At 60.3% G+C, this 13,224-nt stretch overlaps 1 protein-coding gene and 1 long non-coding RNA gene across 9 annotated transcripts in view; one reads left to right on the forward strand and one right to left on the reverse strand.

Moving 5' to 3' along the window:
• The window catches only part of OGDH (oxoglutarate dehydrogenase), a 62,292-nt gene extending 59,970 nt beyond the window's left edge, over positions 1-2,322 (forward strand). For all 6 annotated transcript variants that reach the window (XM_070059886.1, XM_070059888.1, XM_051853065.2 and 3 more), the window contains 3 exons: positions 840-1,003; positions 1,104-1,258; positions 1,350-2,322. In XM_070059886.1, coding sequence (XP_069915987.1) covers positions 840-1,003; positions 1,104-1,258; positions 1,350-1,470 — 440 coding nt within the window. In that variant the 3' untranslated portion in view covers positions 1,471-2,322. The remainder of the gene's footprint in view (positions 1-839; positions 1,004-1,103; positions 1,259-1,349) is intronic.
• LOC103349517 (uncharacterized) lies at positions 1,486-13,191 on the reverse strand. 3 transcript variants are annotated; one of them, XR_007922281.2, is made up of 3 exons: positions 11,845-13,191; positions 11,140-11,434; positions 1,486-6,427 (listed from the first exon to the last, which is right to left on the reverse strand). It is a non-coding gene; the product is annotated as an uncharacterized lncRNA (long non-coding RNA). The 3 variants fall into 3 exon arrangements; XR_007922282.2 differs by lacking the exon at positions 1,486-6,427 and adding an exon at positions 9,356-9,595; XR_007922280.2 differs by lacking the exon at positions 1,486-6,427 and adding an exon at positions 9,356-9,681.
• Positions 13,192-13,224: the final 33 nt, after the last annotated feature.

A 13,224-nucleotide genomic window follows, 5' to 3' on the forward strand; every position in this document is an offset into this window, starting at 1 on the left:
AAGAGATTTGGAGGCCTAACTCTTAGATTTAGCTCTTTGATCCTCTTTAAGTGAATTTTCCATACATGCGTTCACAGGCTTCGTTCTGTCGCACATGGGTCCCAGTTTTCCTAGTACTGTTTGTCAGAACGACCGTCGCCTCCCCCAGCAGACGGAATCCTGCTGGTCGATCATTTGAGTGTGTATGCAGGGGTTACCTGTGGGCCCCGTCTGTACTGGTACCACACACACTGCCAGGCACAGTCCCAGTCTCGCTCGTGGGTGGCAGGGACCCAACTGCTTGAGCCGTTGTTTGCCGCCTCCAAGGAACTGCGTGGGCAGGAAGCTGGAAGCACTCTGAGGGGGGCCTGGTGTCTAAATCAGCGTCTGAATCACCAGGCCAAATGCCCGCCCCATGTCCGTGACCTCAGAGCAGAGCCGTCAGCCTCCAACCACGGAGTCTGACGGTTCCTGTGGGCTTCACAGATGGCTTTTCTCATGTTGACATTTGAAAATTTTCATCATGGCACTGAGTTTGAACGTGATTTCCTCACTCAACCTTGTTCCCCTCGGCACCTGGTCTGTCCTCTGACCTCTGTTGAAAGTTCTTAGATTTGTAGACGCGTGAGGCATAGGCATGCAGGAGACGGGTGTCCTGATGGCTCGGTTGTCCCTGAATGCCCGTATCAGGCTCTGTGGGAGAATCAGCCCTCGCACAGTGCAACACGCTTCTCCAGTGCTCGGTGTGCAGCAGAGGCTGCGCGGGGTGGCCTCCGTCCCACGCGATCCTCCGCTCACAGCCAGCACCGCTGGGTGGGCCTGGAGAAGGAACCAGCCCGGCCCCGGGGATTCTCTTGTAGGGACCCACTTCCAGAGGGTGATCCCAGAGAGCGGCCCTGCAGCTCAGGCCCCCGCCGGTGTCAAGAGGCTCCTCTTCTGCACGGGCAAAGTGTACTACGACCTCACCCGCGAGCGCGCCGCCAGGGGCATGGCCGAGCAGGTGGCCATCACGAGGATTGAGCAGGTGAGAGGCGGCGTCTGTTCCGCGAGACAGCCCCTCAGGGCAGCCCTGCCTGCGCCCCGCGGCGCCCTCTTCACCACCACCCCCCACCCTCCCCCCGCAGCTGTCACCGTTCCCCTTCGACCTTCTGCTGAAGGAGGTGCAGAAGTACCCGAACGCCGAGCTGGCCTGGTGCCAGGAGGAGCACAAGAACCAGGGCTACTACGACTACGTGAAGCCCAGGCTCCGCACCACCATCGACCGCGCCAAGCCCGTCTGGTGAGGCCCCGCCCCGCCGGGGGACGGGACGGGACGGGATGGGCCGGGCCTGCCGCGGCCGTCGCCCTCACGGCCCGTCTGTCTGTCCCAGGTACGCGGGCCGGGACCCAGCGGCCGCTCCGGCCACCGGCAACAAGAAGACACACCTGACGGAGCTGCAGCGCCTGCTGGACACCGCCTTCGACCTGGACGCCTTCAAGAACTTCTCGTAAACGCTCCGGGGTGCGCCGCTGCCCCCCACGCCCACGCTGCCCTCGCTTCTCAACTGAAGGATAGTGCCTGAGCGCCACCCACTCTGCCCCCGCTGTGCCCTCGTAGGAATTAGGCCCCTGTCCCTGAGTGCCGGCTGCCCGCCGGCTCCCGGGCTGTCCTGACTTCTGTCAGGCCGAGCAGCTTTCTGGGAGGAGGGGGCAGCAGGGGAGAAGGATGCCCCTCCCCCCAGCTCCGGCTACACCCCTCCCCCAGCACCCCCCCTAGGGCAGAGGAGAGCCCCTGTGTGGCCTCCCGGAGCGGCTGTCCTTGTCACCCAGCGAGGCGTGGGCTCCTGCACTGGGACAGGGGCTTTGTCTTCCCACAGCCAAGCCTCAGGATCCAGAGGGCCTGGGCTGGCAGGGCTTCCGGGAGGCCCCGGCTGTGGGCTGAACCGTGGATGCTCGCGGTGGCTCGAGCCCCACAGTGTCCATCCCAGGCTTCCCCGTGAGTCCAGGGCCCCACATGGGGCCGTGTCCCACTCACCCTCTTGGGGCCGGGCAGCACCCTTGGTGCCCACAACCGGGCGCTGGCCGCTCCGTCTCCGTCCCAGTCCCGCGGACCTGCTCCCCGCCACACCCCGCTCCCTGCTGTTTCCCATGATCCCAGTGGAGACTAAATGAGTCCTTTCTTTGCTGTGCCAAAGCAGGTCAGGAGCAGGAGGTGGTAAGGGCTGCAGCCGAGGGCCAGCCGCCTTCGTCCTCACTTCGACCTTCACAGGGACAGATCTGATTATTTATTTTGGTTAAAAAAAAAAGAACAAAAACAACTTTGCATTGCATCGGCTTGACCCATAAACTAAGTTATCCACAGGCTGTCTGAGTCATTCTGTGCACTCCGCCTTCTTCCCGGGGGCCAGTCCCCTTCTCGGACATAGCAGCCGAGGCCACCAGCGGCCCCCTTGCACGCTGGGGCAGTGTGGCCCAGGCCCAGGCCCCGACGTGCACCGGTGCTGTCCTCGTGAGCGTGGTGCGGCGGCCTGGCTGCAGGGCTGGCTTTAGGTGCAGCCTGGTTCTGACCATTCCAGGCCCTGTGTCCTCTCTGGTCAGGAGTCCACGATCTAACCCATAATGACCCAGGCGTCGGCCTCCTGGTGGGGCAGGTGCCTGGGAGTGTGTCCCCAGGCCCGGCCCCCCTTGCCCAGCAGTGCCCACCTGAGCCATGCCCGCAATGTCTGGATCTCGGGTTTACCCCGCTGCTGCCTCCTGACCCCGGCCGATGCTGGCAGGAGCAGGTGCTCGGGACACAGGTCCCCGCGCCCGATGCAGTGGGGACCCAAGCCGCACGCGAGCTCCCTGGGGCTGGAGAGTCCTGTGTGCAGGAGGAAGCTCTCGGAACTTCCCCCACTGGAGCCTCCATCTGGGCAGGGGTCTGGCCTTTCCTGCTTCACCCCAGCCCCAGAGTCCTGTTGGAGGGTGGCCACGACAGGACATTCTGGCACGGGGCAGCCGGCAGCACTTCCGGGTCAGGTGAGGTCACCGGCCCTGAGCCCTTCCTGTGGGGCCGTGACCTCGGGGTGGGCCTGGCTCCTCAGAAAGCTGTTGAAATGAGTGGGGGCTCTAGCCGTGCTCCAAGCATGGATCTGGCCCTGAGCCCCCTACAAGACTGACGTGCACTGGCCAGGGGCCTGCTGCTGCAATGCCCTGGACTGGCCTGCTGGTGGCGCCCTCCTCACCTGCGTTTGCTGCAGGCCAGGGCCCACGTGTGTGCGGTGTGGGGTCAGGGAAGGGAACGTGCACAGTGGGCAGGGATGGCCCAGGGTAGCGGCATCGGTGAGGGAGGCGTGGGTCTGGTTCTCTGTACAAGCCTGTGCTCAGGGCTTGAGCGCACGGACCCCAGGAGCTCCTGGCTGCACCTCTCCAGGTGGGCCAGGGGACGTCCTGTGCCACTCTGGATGCGAAAGGGCCCACGCGCCCCAGCCGCACGCGAGACTGGATGGTGAGATGGACTCTGCCTGTGGCCACACAGCTGCTGACAGCTGTGAGCCCAGGTGGGCAACGGCTCCCTGGGCTGCCTGGGAGGTGCTGCCCCTGTTGGCTGCTTAGTCCAGGTGGCTGTGGCGGTGAGCTCGGGTCAGGATGGGATTCAGCTAGGACTGGCGTGAGGAGAGACCGTAGAAAGTGCCCCTGTTTTGGCGTCTGTGAGCCCGCAGGCGGAGACCCCCGCTTGTCCAGCTGCAGTGTCCACACTGCACAGCTAGCCAGCCTGATCCTCCCCTAACCAGACTGGGTCAGGGCCTGATGCCAGCTCTGCCTCCCCCAGCCCACTCCAGGATTTGGGTTCAGTACTCACTGGTGACAGAGTTCACCGGGGGCATCCAGGGGTAGTGACACCTCAGGGAAGCCAGGTAAGGGTTGCCCGTGGGCACGGCAGGCAGGAGGCCACGCCCACACAGTGAGCAGGCCTGGCTGAGAAGGGAGGCCAGGTGTCAGGGCGATTGGGTAAGGGGAGGAGTTTTCCTTTGGATCCTGGAAACAGCTCACAGGAATCCTGCTTGGCTGAGGAATGGAGAGGAGGAGCATAGGGTGGCCCCCAGAGACCTAGGCCCGGCGCTGCCCGGGCAGGTGTGCAGGCCCCAGCTGGAGGTGGCCTGGCCCAGAGCCCTTTGATTGCAACAGCAGTGAGAGGCCTCCAAAAGGCATCTGTGGGGGTGGGGCTAACGTACAGGCCCTGAGGCTGGAGTGACTGGCAGGGTCCAGGGAAAATAAGTAAATCCTTTAAAAAAATGACAGCCGGCGCCGCAGCTCACTAGGCTAATCCTCTACCTGCGGCGCTGGCACACCGGGTTCTAGTCCCGGTCGGGGCGCCGGATTCTGTCCTGGTTGCCCCTCTTCCAGGCCAGCTCTCTGCTGTGGCCTGGGAGTGCAGTGGAGGATGGCCCAAGTACTTGGGGCCTGCACCTGCATGGGAGACCAGGAGGAAGCACCTGGCTTCTGGCTTCGGATCAGCACAGTGCCGGCTGTAGCGGCCATTTGGGGAGTGAACCAATGGAAGGAAGACCTTTCTCTCTGTCTCTCACTGTCTAACTGCTTGTCAAAAAAAAAAAAAAATGACATTTCTGGGGATACTCACATACCAGAACCTGTGTCTGTTGATAAAATCATGATTTTTTTTTTCATTAGCCTGTTACACTGACTCTCAAACTTGGATTCCTCAAACAAACCCCAGTTTCTCATAGTATATAATTCTGCATTGTAGAGTTCTTTCCTTATATGTATTCCTGCTTTTGACTGGCACTGCCATCAGTCATGGCTGTCTACCGCGTGCGGGGTGACGGCCCTCGTCCCTGTGCGTTGGGAACACGCCAGTGCTCTCGCCCAGCTGCTTGGAGACCTACAGTTGCTGTCAGTTTGGCTGGGCTGCCCTCCTGCGGCTGGGAACATCATTCTGTCCTGTGGTACCCTGGGCCCCATCAACCCAGCTCCCCTCTCCCCGTCCCGCTCTTCCAGGCCCTGGTAACCATGGTCCCCTCTCTGCTCCTAGGAGACCAAGGCTGTGGCGTCCTCGTGTGTGTGTGAGCATGCGGCATATTGTGCCTGATTTCATGTAACACGGTGTGCTCCACTTCCATTCGTGTGGCTGCCGGTGACAGACTTGCATTCCTTTTCATGACACTGTGGCTGTAGACACATTTATCCTCTCATCTGTTGCTGGACACAGGTTGATGCCGTGTCGCGCCCACTGTGCATCCAGCTGTAACGAATCCGAGTACCGTTAGAGCGCGAGTCTTTTGGCGGTGTACCCAGTCCTGGAACTGCTGCGCCAGATGGTAGATCTAGTTCTAGTTTTTTGAGGAAACCCCACACTGTTCTCCGTAATGGTCATATGAATCTACAGTCCCAAAATTTTGTGTAAGGGTTCTCCCTTCTCTGTATCCTTGCCAGCATGTGTTATACTACTCCTTTTTATTTATTTATTTATTTATTTATTTATTTATTTATTTATTTGAAAGGCAGAGTGACAGGACAAGCTTCCACTAGCTAGCTCACTCCCCAGATGGCTGCAACCGCCAAGACTGGCCAGGCTGAACCAGGAGCCAGGAGCTCCGTCCAGGTCTCCGAGGTGGGTGGCAGGGACCCAAGTACTTGAGCCACCACCTGCTGCCTCCCAGAAATCCGGGACTCAAATCCAGGCAGTCTGACAGGGATGTGGGCGTCGGCGGCCCTGCACCAAACAGCTTGGAAGAGCTTAATACTGGATCTGGTGGTGCTCCAGGTACTACACATGCAGAGCTTACCACAGTCTGCTGATACTTCATTTTACCAAGTGATGTGTAGGAACCTTGGCTCCCTTTGCATCCTGTTACCCTGCTCCATTTTGTGGGGGTCGTCCCAGAGCGTGGGAAAGTCCCAAAGCAGATGTGGGCTCCCCAGCTCCGCCCAAATATACAAATCAACTGCCCAGGGGCCGGCGCTGTGGCGTAGTGGTTAAAGCCGCCGCCTGCAGTGCCTGCATCCCTGTTCGATCATGGGAGAAGAGCACCCTAACTGCCAAGCTACGGCAGTCTCCATTGCTTTCTGCAACACACTTACTGGACAGTTTCCATAAATTTTTCTAGATACATTTAGAGCCAGGTCAGATGTGGTGTAACTTTTCTTCAGCCACCAAACATCCTGTGAAGGACTGGAGGGAGAGAGAGGGCTGTTGCATTTAGCTGCACGTTTTGCTTTCTGTGTTACTGTGTCCCTGGTGCTGTAGGAGACCTGTTATCATCATTGCCCTCCTAGAATGACCCGGGGCCGCCCCCAGATTAGCAGCTTCCGGAGGACTGTCAACAGCCAGGACAGTGCGAGGGAGACTCCCTCCAGGCTTCTGTGGGAAGTGCGTCCTCTGCCAGGCTGTGCGGTGGCCGCTGAGAGGAGCTCCAGTGACCCAGTGGGGTCAGACACCAGGACCCCGGCTCTTCCGGAAACTCCGCCCCTGCAGAATAAGAAGAAAAACTCAGTTGCGAGCAGGATCAGATGGAGTTCCAGCCATGAGTACAGGCATACACACCGCCTTCCTTAATTAATAAATAAATAAATAAATAAATAAATAAAAAGTTTATTTACTTGCTTGAAAGGCAAAGTGACAGATTTTTTTTCCCCACCCCAAATGGCCACAACAGCCAGGGCTGGGCCAGGCTGAAGCCAGGAGCCCGGAACTCCATCCGTGTCTCCCACGTGGGTGCAGGGGCCAAGCACTTGGGCCACCCTCCACTGCCTTCCCAGGCGCGTTAGCAAGGAGCTGGTTTGAAAGCTGCAAGAACTGGCTCAACCTGCTGCCCCGCCACGCTGGCCCCTTTGCCCTACTTGCTAATGGGTGCCACCCTGCAGTCACTCATCTAATAAGGGAACTACAGCCCTCTTGCCCGTAGCTGGCTGTTTTGAAACTCTCTGGAGAATAAAAATAACCTCCACTTGTGATATTCCACGAGGGAGCGCTCCCTGAAGACCCTTGGCAGAGCGTGGCGTAAGGACAAGCCCTGCCTTTGTCCAGGATACCTTCCCGGCCCTTCTGTCAACTGTCTCTGCACCTGCGCCGTTTCTCTGCATATAAGTGTTCAGACGCAGGCGCTGTGCCTCCGAGGGGCAGGTTTTCCACCTTGTTGGCCAGGCGTCCTTTGGAGGTATGAAGGTAGGGTTTCCTGTCCGGGCTGCGGGCCAGGTAAGGCCAGGAAGCCACGTGTCTGGCCCCGCCACGGCTACCACACGCAGACTCAGCTCAGCACGCGCACAGCAGGCTGCTGTTTAGCCTGAGGATTTCGCCCGGCCCACGAATGATGCTCTAAACGTGCAGATGGCCCCGGCCAGAGAGAAGTTCCCCAGCCCTGAATGGAAGGGATAGTCTGCAGGCTGATGTCCCAAAGCGGGGAGGCAGACTACTGCAAACTGAAAAATGAAGAACCTTGGTGCCGGTGCAGCGGAAAAGCCGCTGCCTGCAGTGCTGGCATTCCACACGAGCGCTGGTTCGAGTCCTGGCTGCTCCACTTCGGATCCAGCTCCCGCTAACGTGCCTGGGAAAGCAGTGGACGATGGCCCAGGTTCTTGGGCTTCTGCACCCAAGTGGGAGACCCGGATGGAGCTCCTGGATCCTGGCTTTGGCCTGGCCCAGCCTGGGCTGCTGCAGGCATTTGGGGAGTGAACCAGTAGATGGAAGATTCTCTCTCTCTCTCTCTCTCTTTCAAATGAATAAAAACAAGCAATTTATTTTGAGAAAGGCTTCTTTAGCTCAGAGTTGGAGGTTCAAGTCCAAGATCAGGCAGGAGAGGAAGCAGAGGAAACGTTCAGCCAACCCTGGGGTGAGAGCTGCCTTCTGAGGGCCTGACCCCAGTGACCCAAGGACCTCCCACCAGGCCCAGCCCCCAAATGCCATGATTGTATTAACTTCCGCTGTCTTAATTCCAGTAACCTACGACTACGCGTTCCGAGTCCTGTGTGAGACTGGGAGTGGAACCCCACGGAAACACGGGCTGCTCCCTGGCGCCCCGAGGCCCGTGTCCTTCTCCCACACAGCACGTGGTCATTCCTCCCCCATAGTTCCAAAGTCTTAACTCAGTCCAACAGGAGTGCACAAGTCCAAAGTCAACACTCAAGGCAAACTCCTGAGGCCATGAGCCTGTGACAATGCAAGTTAGAATGCAGGGACACTCAGGGTGTCCAGTCCCAAACCAGAAAGGGTTGAATGGATAATTCCAGAGGACTCTTTGTACCAAAGCAAGGCCAGCAGGGCAAACAGTATCTCTTAAAATCTGTATTTACATCTATTTTTTTTTTTTGACAGGCAGAGTGGACAGTGTGAGAGAGAGACAGAGAGAAAGGTCTTCCATTGCCGTTGGTTCACCCTCCAATGGCCGCCGCGGCCGGCACACCGCGCTGATTCGAAGCCAGGAGCCAGGTGCTTCTCCTGGTCTCCCATGGGGTGCAGGGCCCAAGCACTTGGGCCATCCTCCACTGCCTTCCCGGGCCACAGCAGAGAGCTGGCCTGGAAGAGGGGCAACTGGGACAGAATCCGGCGCCCCGACCGGGACTAGAACCCCGTGTGCTGGCGCCGCAAGGCGGAGGATTAGCCTAGTGAGCTGCGGCACCGGCCTATATCTATCTATATATGTATTTCTAACTACATATGATATATATTTTAAGATTTATTTATTGGGGGGGCAGGCACTGTGGTACAGTAGGTTAATTCTGTGCCTACAGTGCCGGCATCCCATATGGGCACCAGTTCAAGTCCCAGCTGCTCCACTTCCGATCCAGCTCCCTGCTGTGGCCTGGGAAAGCAGTAGAAGATGGCCCAAGTGCTTGGGCCTCTGCACCTGCATGGGAGACCAGGGGAAGCTCCTGGCTTCAGATTGGCGCAGCTCTGGCTGTTGCAGTCATTTGGGGAGTGAACCAGCGGATGGAAGATATTCTCTCTCTCTCTTTTAAATAAATAGGATAAATCTTTTTAAAAAATTTCAAATGAATTAGGGCTTGCGTAGTCGGGCAGAGTCCCAGTTAAAGGGCGAGAACGAGCTCCGAGGATGGCCCGAGCGGAGGGTGGGCGCCCTGGGTGCAGCTGGGCTGAGCCAGCAAAGGCGGGACAAACGGCGGCCGGCCGCTTCGAGCTGTGCCCGCGGCAGGGACCCCTTCTCTGTGACCAACTCACACATGAGCCTGCGGCGGAGCTGGCGAATGTCGCGTCCCAGCTGCGGTCGCCGTGGAATCCGAAGTGGAGCAGCCCGGGCGTGAACTGCTCCCATCCGGGATGCTGGCGCTGCGGGTGGCGGGCGGCTCAACCCACTGCGCCACAATGCCGGCCCCGAGTCTAATTTTCAGTAAGAGAGATGTCAGAGCAGACTTCCCCGGAAATAAATCTTTGCAATATTAGTTTTTTTAAAGATTTATTTATTTATTTGAAAGTCAGTTACACAGAGAGAGGAGAGGCGGGGAGAGAGAGAGAGAGAGAGAGGTCTTCCATCTGCTGGTTCACTCCCCAGTTGGCTGCAATGGCCAGAGCTGTGCCAATCCAAAGCCAGGAGCCAGGAGCTTCTTCCGGGTCTCCCACGTGGGCACAGGGGCCCGAGGACTTGGGCCATCTTCTACTGCTTTCCCAGGCCATAACAGAGAGCTGGATTGGAAGTGGAGCAGCCGGGACTCGAACTGGTGCCCATATGGGAGGCAGCGGCTCTACCCGCTATGCCACAGCACCAGCCCCTGCAATATTATTTTATGATGAGTACGGATGCTGTTACGAACAGGGGCCTGTGTATTGTGTATCTGGATCGTGTGACAGAAGAGGGATGCAAAAGTCCTGCTGATGCCGGTGTGCACAGGGTGCTCTGCAAAGAGAGACATCTGGGCGAAGCTCCCCAAGGGCCCTCTCACACAGCGGTCAGTGTGTCTGCCCGTCCACACAGCGGTCAGCGTCTCTGCCCCGTCCACACAGCGGTCGGAGCGTGTCTGCCCCGTCCACACAGCGGTCAGCGTCTCTGCCCCGTCCACACAGCGGTCAGCGTGTCTGCCCTGTCCACACAGCGGTCAGCGTGTCTGCCCCGTCCACACAGCGGTCAGCGTGTCTGCCCTGTCCACACAGCGGTCAGCGTGTCTGCCCCGTCCACACAGCGGTCAGCGTCTCTGCCCCGTCCACACAGCGGTCAGCATCTCTGCCGCGTCCACACAGCGGTCGGAGCGTGTCTGCCCCGTCCACACAGCGGTCAGCGTCTGCCCCGTCCACACAGCGGTCAGCGTCTCTGCCCCGTCCACACAGCGGTCGGAGCATGTCTCTGCCCTGTCCACAAAGCGGTCAGTCTCTGCCTTGTCTACACAGCGGTCAGTCTCTGCCTTGTCTACACGGTGGTTGGAGCGTGTCGCTGCCTTGTCCACATGGCGGCTGGAGCGTCTCTGCCCCGTCCACACAGCAGTCAGAGTCTCTACTGTCCACACAGCGGTCAGCGTCTGCCCTGTCCACACAGCAGTCAGCATCTCTGCCCCGTCCACACAGCGGTCAGCGTCTCTGCCCTGTCCACACAGCAGCTGGAGCGTCTCTGCCCCATCCACACAGCGGTCAGAGTCTCTGCCCTGTCCACACGGCAGTTGGAGCGTGTCTCTGCCCTGTCCACATGGCGGTCAGAGTCTCTGCCCTGTCCACACGGCGGTCAGAGCGTGTCGCTGCCCCGTCCACACAGCGGTTAGTGTCTGCCCTGTCCACACAGCGGTCAGCGTCTCTGCCCCGTCCACACGGAGGTCAGCGCCTGCCCCGTCCACACAGCGGTCAGCGTCTGCCCTGTCCACACAGCAGTCAGGATCTCTGCCCCGTCCACACGGCGGTCGGTGTCTCTGCCCCGTTCCACATGACGGTCAGCATCTGCCCTGTCCACACAGCGGTCAGTGACTCTGCCCCGTCCACACAGCGGTCAGCGTCCGCCCTGTCCACAGCTGGGGTACCGTTGTCCTGGTGAAGCAGCTGCGGCAGGTTTTGTTTCTCTTGTCAAGGTCGGTTTTGCAAGTTGAGAACAGGTGGACGCGGGTCCGTGCAACACGGGGCCCTGGGCAGCGCCACACTCGGGAGGGGCTCCATGCAGAGCCCGGGGGCTGGGGAGGCAGACCGCTCAGATCTCGGGTTCTCTTTCTGGTGTCCATGTTGTTTTATTTTTTAAGGATTTGTTTGCTTACCTATCTGAAAGGCAGAGTGATGGAGAGATCTTCCAGTCACTGGTTCCTTCCCCAAACACCGACAACATCCGGGCGTGGGCCAGGCACAGCCAGGAGCCAGGACGCTGGTGTCTCTGTGCCTGTGCAGACGGCAGTGGCAGCTGCTCCGAGAACACGCACCTGTCAGTGTTGCAGGGGCCGGTGCACCTGTCGGCCGGCGGCAGACTTGGGGCAGAGACGGCGAGTAGCCGAGTGAGGGTTCCTCTTTTACCGGTTTCAGAAGGCAGATTTCCCCCAGCAGATCGAGAGCACTTGCCTAACAATGTATATAGGAAAAAGGAGACCACTAGGGAGAGGGACCGGGTGCACGGCGGCCTCCGGGGGCGCCGCAGCAGGTGGGGTCCAGAGCCGCTCGGACGCCTGCAGCCCCGCTGTGGCCACTTCGTGAAACTGCCTACGACCCTCTCCCCTCAGAACACGCAGCCTCTCCCAAGCAGGGTCCCCGCCCCCCGTCCTGGGTTTTCCCCTTAGGACCAGCTCCCCCCAAACCTAACACTCCCTTCCCCGGCTCGCTGGGTTTTCCTTCCAAACACTTCCCCCTGGCCACAGTGCCGCCTGTTTCGTCATTTCCTGTTCCTCCCTTCCCCCAGGTCTGTTCTGGGGCAGGGGGCCCCTCCTCCCGGGCTGTGGGTTCAGACCCGGGCCCCCAGCATGTGTCCAACGAACCAAGATTCCCTAAGGGTGCTGCTGCAGCCGTGAGGTAAGGAGAAAGCCGAGGGCCTCCTTCTGCCAATGGAGAGGTCACGGAGCCGTCCAGTGCGACATAGCCCTATTCCGCTATGAAAGGAGGGAGACGCAGACACCGGCCCCCCTATGGACGGGCCTGGGGCACCTGCCCAGTGACGTCAGCAGACAGACTGCACGCTTCCACCTCCACGACGCAGGGCTTTCAACATGTCTTTCTTTCTCTGAAAGGCAGAGTGACAGAGACGGAGACGAGAGAGGGAGATCTTGCATCTGCTGGCTCCCCAAATGGCCACAAAGGGCTGGGCCAAGGCCGGGAACACCATCCAGGTCTCCCACACGGGGGTCAGGGGCCCAAGGACTTGGCCATCATCTGCCTTTCTCCCAGGCCCACTAGCAGGGAGCTGGGTGGGAGGCGGAGCAGCTGGGACTCAAACCCACGTTCCCGTAACGGATGCTGGACGCCCACGCAGCAGCCTAACCCACCGAGCCCCCACGGCCACTCCAAGTCGGGGCTTAACAGAAAGTGGCTGGCATTGTGGAGCCGTGCCTTATAGGAGCCGGTTCGAGTCCCGGCTGCTCCACTTCCGATCCAGCTCTCTGCTGTGGCCTGGGAAGGCAGTAGAAGATGGCCCAAGGCCTTGGCCCCCGACCCCTGTGTGGGAGACCCAGAGGAAGCTCCTGGCTCCCGGCCCGGATGGGCGCAGCTCCGGCTGTTGTGGCCAATTGAGGAGTGAACCAGGGATAGAAGACCTCTCTCTCTCTCTCTCTCTCTCTGTCTCTCCCTCTCTGCCTCTCAAATAAACTTTAAAGCAACGTAGAACGCGGAGGGCAGCCCGGAGACGGGGTGCGGCTGACCTCGCTGAGCCCCTCCCCACACGCGCAACTCTCGGGGTGGGGTGGGGGGACAGCAGCGCGACAGCCCCGGCCCCGAGAGCACTTCCGGGTGTTAGGAAGGTGGCTCCGGGCAGACCTGAGCCCGCTCGGGGCGCTCTGGGCTTCTGTCCCGACGAGGCCGGTACCCAGCCCTGGCCTCCCCGCGGCTGGGACCACCCCTCCCTCAGCCTCCCGCTCGGACCCCGCCGCCTCCGCCCGGCTCCACCCCGCAGCCTGGCCCCGCCTCCGCCCGGCTCCACCCCGCAGCCTGGCCCCGCCTCCGCCGGCTCCACCCCGCAGCCTGGCCCCGCCTCCTCTCCCAGCCAACCCGGGAGGCCTGGCTCCGCCTACCCCTCCCAGCCACACCCGCAAAGGCCTGGCCCCGCCTTCCCTCCCAGCCACACCCGCGAAGCCTGGCCCCGCCCCCGGTCCCCGAATCGCGTTCCGGCCCCGCCTCCTCCACTCGGCACGGCCTCGGCGTCCTGG

Source organism: Oryctolagus cuniculus, chromosome 16 (genome assembly GCF_964237555.1).
Source record: "Oryctolagus cuniculus chromosome 16, mOryCun1.1, whole genome shotgun sequence".
Taxonomy (NCBI): Eukaryota; Metazoa; Chordata; class Mammalia; order Lagomorpha; family Leporidae; genus Oryctolagus; species Oryctolagus cuniculus.